This window comes from Myotis davidii, unplaced genomic scaffold (genome assembly GCF_000327345.1).
Source record: "Myotis davidii unplaced genomic scaffold, ASM32734v1 scaffold586, whole genome shotgun sequence".
Taxonomy (NCBI): domain Eukaryota; kingdom Metazoa; phylum Chordata; class Mammalia; order Chiroptera; family Vespertilionidae; genus Myotis; species Myotis davidii.
In genome coordinates this window covers 70,724-72,297 of record NW_006296809.1, presented here as the reverse complement: position 1 = coordinate 72,297, position 1,574 = coordinate 70,724, and the positions used below count along the sequence as shown (strand labels likewise).

The window sequence follows — 1,574 nt, the reverse complement described above, 5'->3', positions numbered from 1 at the left end:
CCGGGCGTCTGAGCACAAGGACCAGCTTTCCCGGCTGAAGGACACAGACCCCGAGTTCTACAAGTTCCTGCAGGAGAACGACCAGAGCCTCCTGGACTTCAGCGACTCGGATGGCTCTGAGGACGGAGGGGAGCAGCTGCACTCCCTGCCCGGCGCGCTGGAGGCGAGGGCCGCACGGAGCCGGGCAGGGCGGGGCGGGGCGCTGCTGGCCTCGCGCCCTGCTCTAGCCTGGCCCTCTGTCTGGTGCAGGAAGCCAGCGAAGAGGAAGGTGAGGAGGACGAGGATGGGGCCTCCAGGGGACCGGAGGGGAAGAAGAGGGAGGCCACCCCCGTGACCCTGGCCATGGTCGAGAGGTGGAAGCGGGCGGCGAAGGTGAGAAGCGGCTGGGCCCATCCCCGTTAGAGTTGGCCTGACGCGGTCGGGTTACCTGGGACCGTGCAGATGGGGGGTCCCCTTCTAGCAGCCGGCCACCGCGCATAGCTCTTCTCAGGCGAGGGGCCCCAGGACTGTGTTCTCTCCTTCGGTCGGATCCCAGGGGCTCTGCCTGCTCCTTTGCTCTCAGTTTCTCCCTTGGGCTCCTTGCTCCCTCAAGCCTTTTGTGGGCAGGATACCGTCTCTGTGCCTTTGCTAGTTGGTTAAGCCGGGCCCCTTCTTCCGAGGGTCTGGCCGTGGTTTGTGCAGGGAAAGGAAGGGACGGGAAGGGAGCAGTCCAGAGGCTGTGTGCAGCTGGCCATCGTCCGGAGCGGGGACCCTCAGCCCCTCCCCCTGGTCCCTGAGCTCGTCTCCCTGCCGCCCAGGAGGATTCCGGACTCTCTTTTATTCCTGGCACATGGGACACTGTCCCCACCTCTTGCCTTGTGTGAGAGTGAGGGCGAGGGGTGCCATTCTCTCCTAGGGCAGGTTCTGGGAGCCGCGGGCTGCCTCTCCCTCTGTCCAGCACAGCTGATGGCTCCCTCAACATTCTGGGTTCTGTTGCCCCTTCAGCAGCACCTAACTCCCAAGCTGTTCCACGAAGTTGTGCAGGCGTTCCGAGCAGCTGTGGCTACCACCCAAGGAGACCCAGCGGGTGCTGAGGCCATTAAGTTCCAGGTCACAGACAGTGCTGGTGAGCTGGGGCCAGGGGACCTGGGACACAGGCTCTCGGTTCCATCTGCTGTCCTGTGAGTGGCATCTGTGGCCCCCTCGTTGCAGTGTTCAACGCTCTGGTCACCTTCTGCATCAGAGATCTCCTTGGCTGCCTCCAGAAGCTGCTATTTGGAAAAGCCCCAAAGGACAGCAGCAGGTGAGGGAGGGGTGTGGGGGTGCTCAGGGCCCTGCAGTGGGGAAAGCAGAGGTCTGGGACCTGGCAGTTCCCTCTGGGCCCGGCTGGCACTGAGGGATGTTGGGGACAGCAGGCTCTCTGGGCTCTGGGCAGAGGCTCAGCTCCCAGGGCCCGTTGGAGTGGCCCTGTCCTTTTTCCTTCCTGAGAAGGGAAATTCTCTGCCCAGAATTTCTCAGGGACCACAAACTGCTTCCTTTTGTTCCCCCTTTTCCCCAGTCAGAATTCCTTCTCTCTCTCTCCTCCTCCCCTCCTC

At 63.2% G+C, this 1,574-nt stretch overlaps 1 protein-coding gene across 1 annotated transcript in view; it reads left to right on the top strand.

Moving 5' to 3' along the window:
• Positions 1-4: 4 nt before the first annotated feature.
• Positions 5-1,574, top strand: part of NOC2L (NOC2-like nucleolar associated transcriptional repressor) — a gene marked incomplete at its 5' end in the record, with an annotated part of 16,867 nt that continues 15,297 nt past the window's right edge. The window contains 4 exons of the mRNA XM_015569668.1: positions 5-163; positions 250-372; positions 985-1,105; positions 1,192-1,282. Coding sequence (XP_015425154.1) covers positions 5-163; positions 250-372; positions 985-1,105; positions 1,192-1,282 — 494 coding nt within the window. The remainder of the gene's footprint in view (positions 164-249; positions 373-984; positions 1,106-1,191; positions 1,283-1,574) is intronic.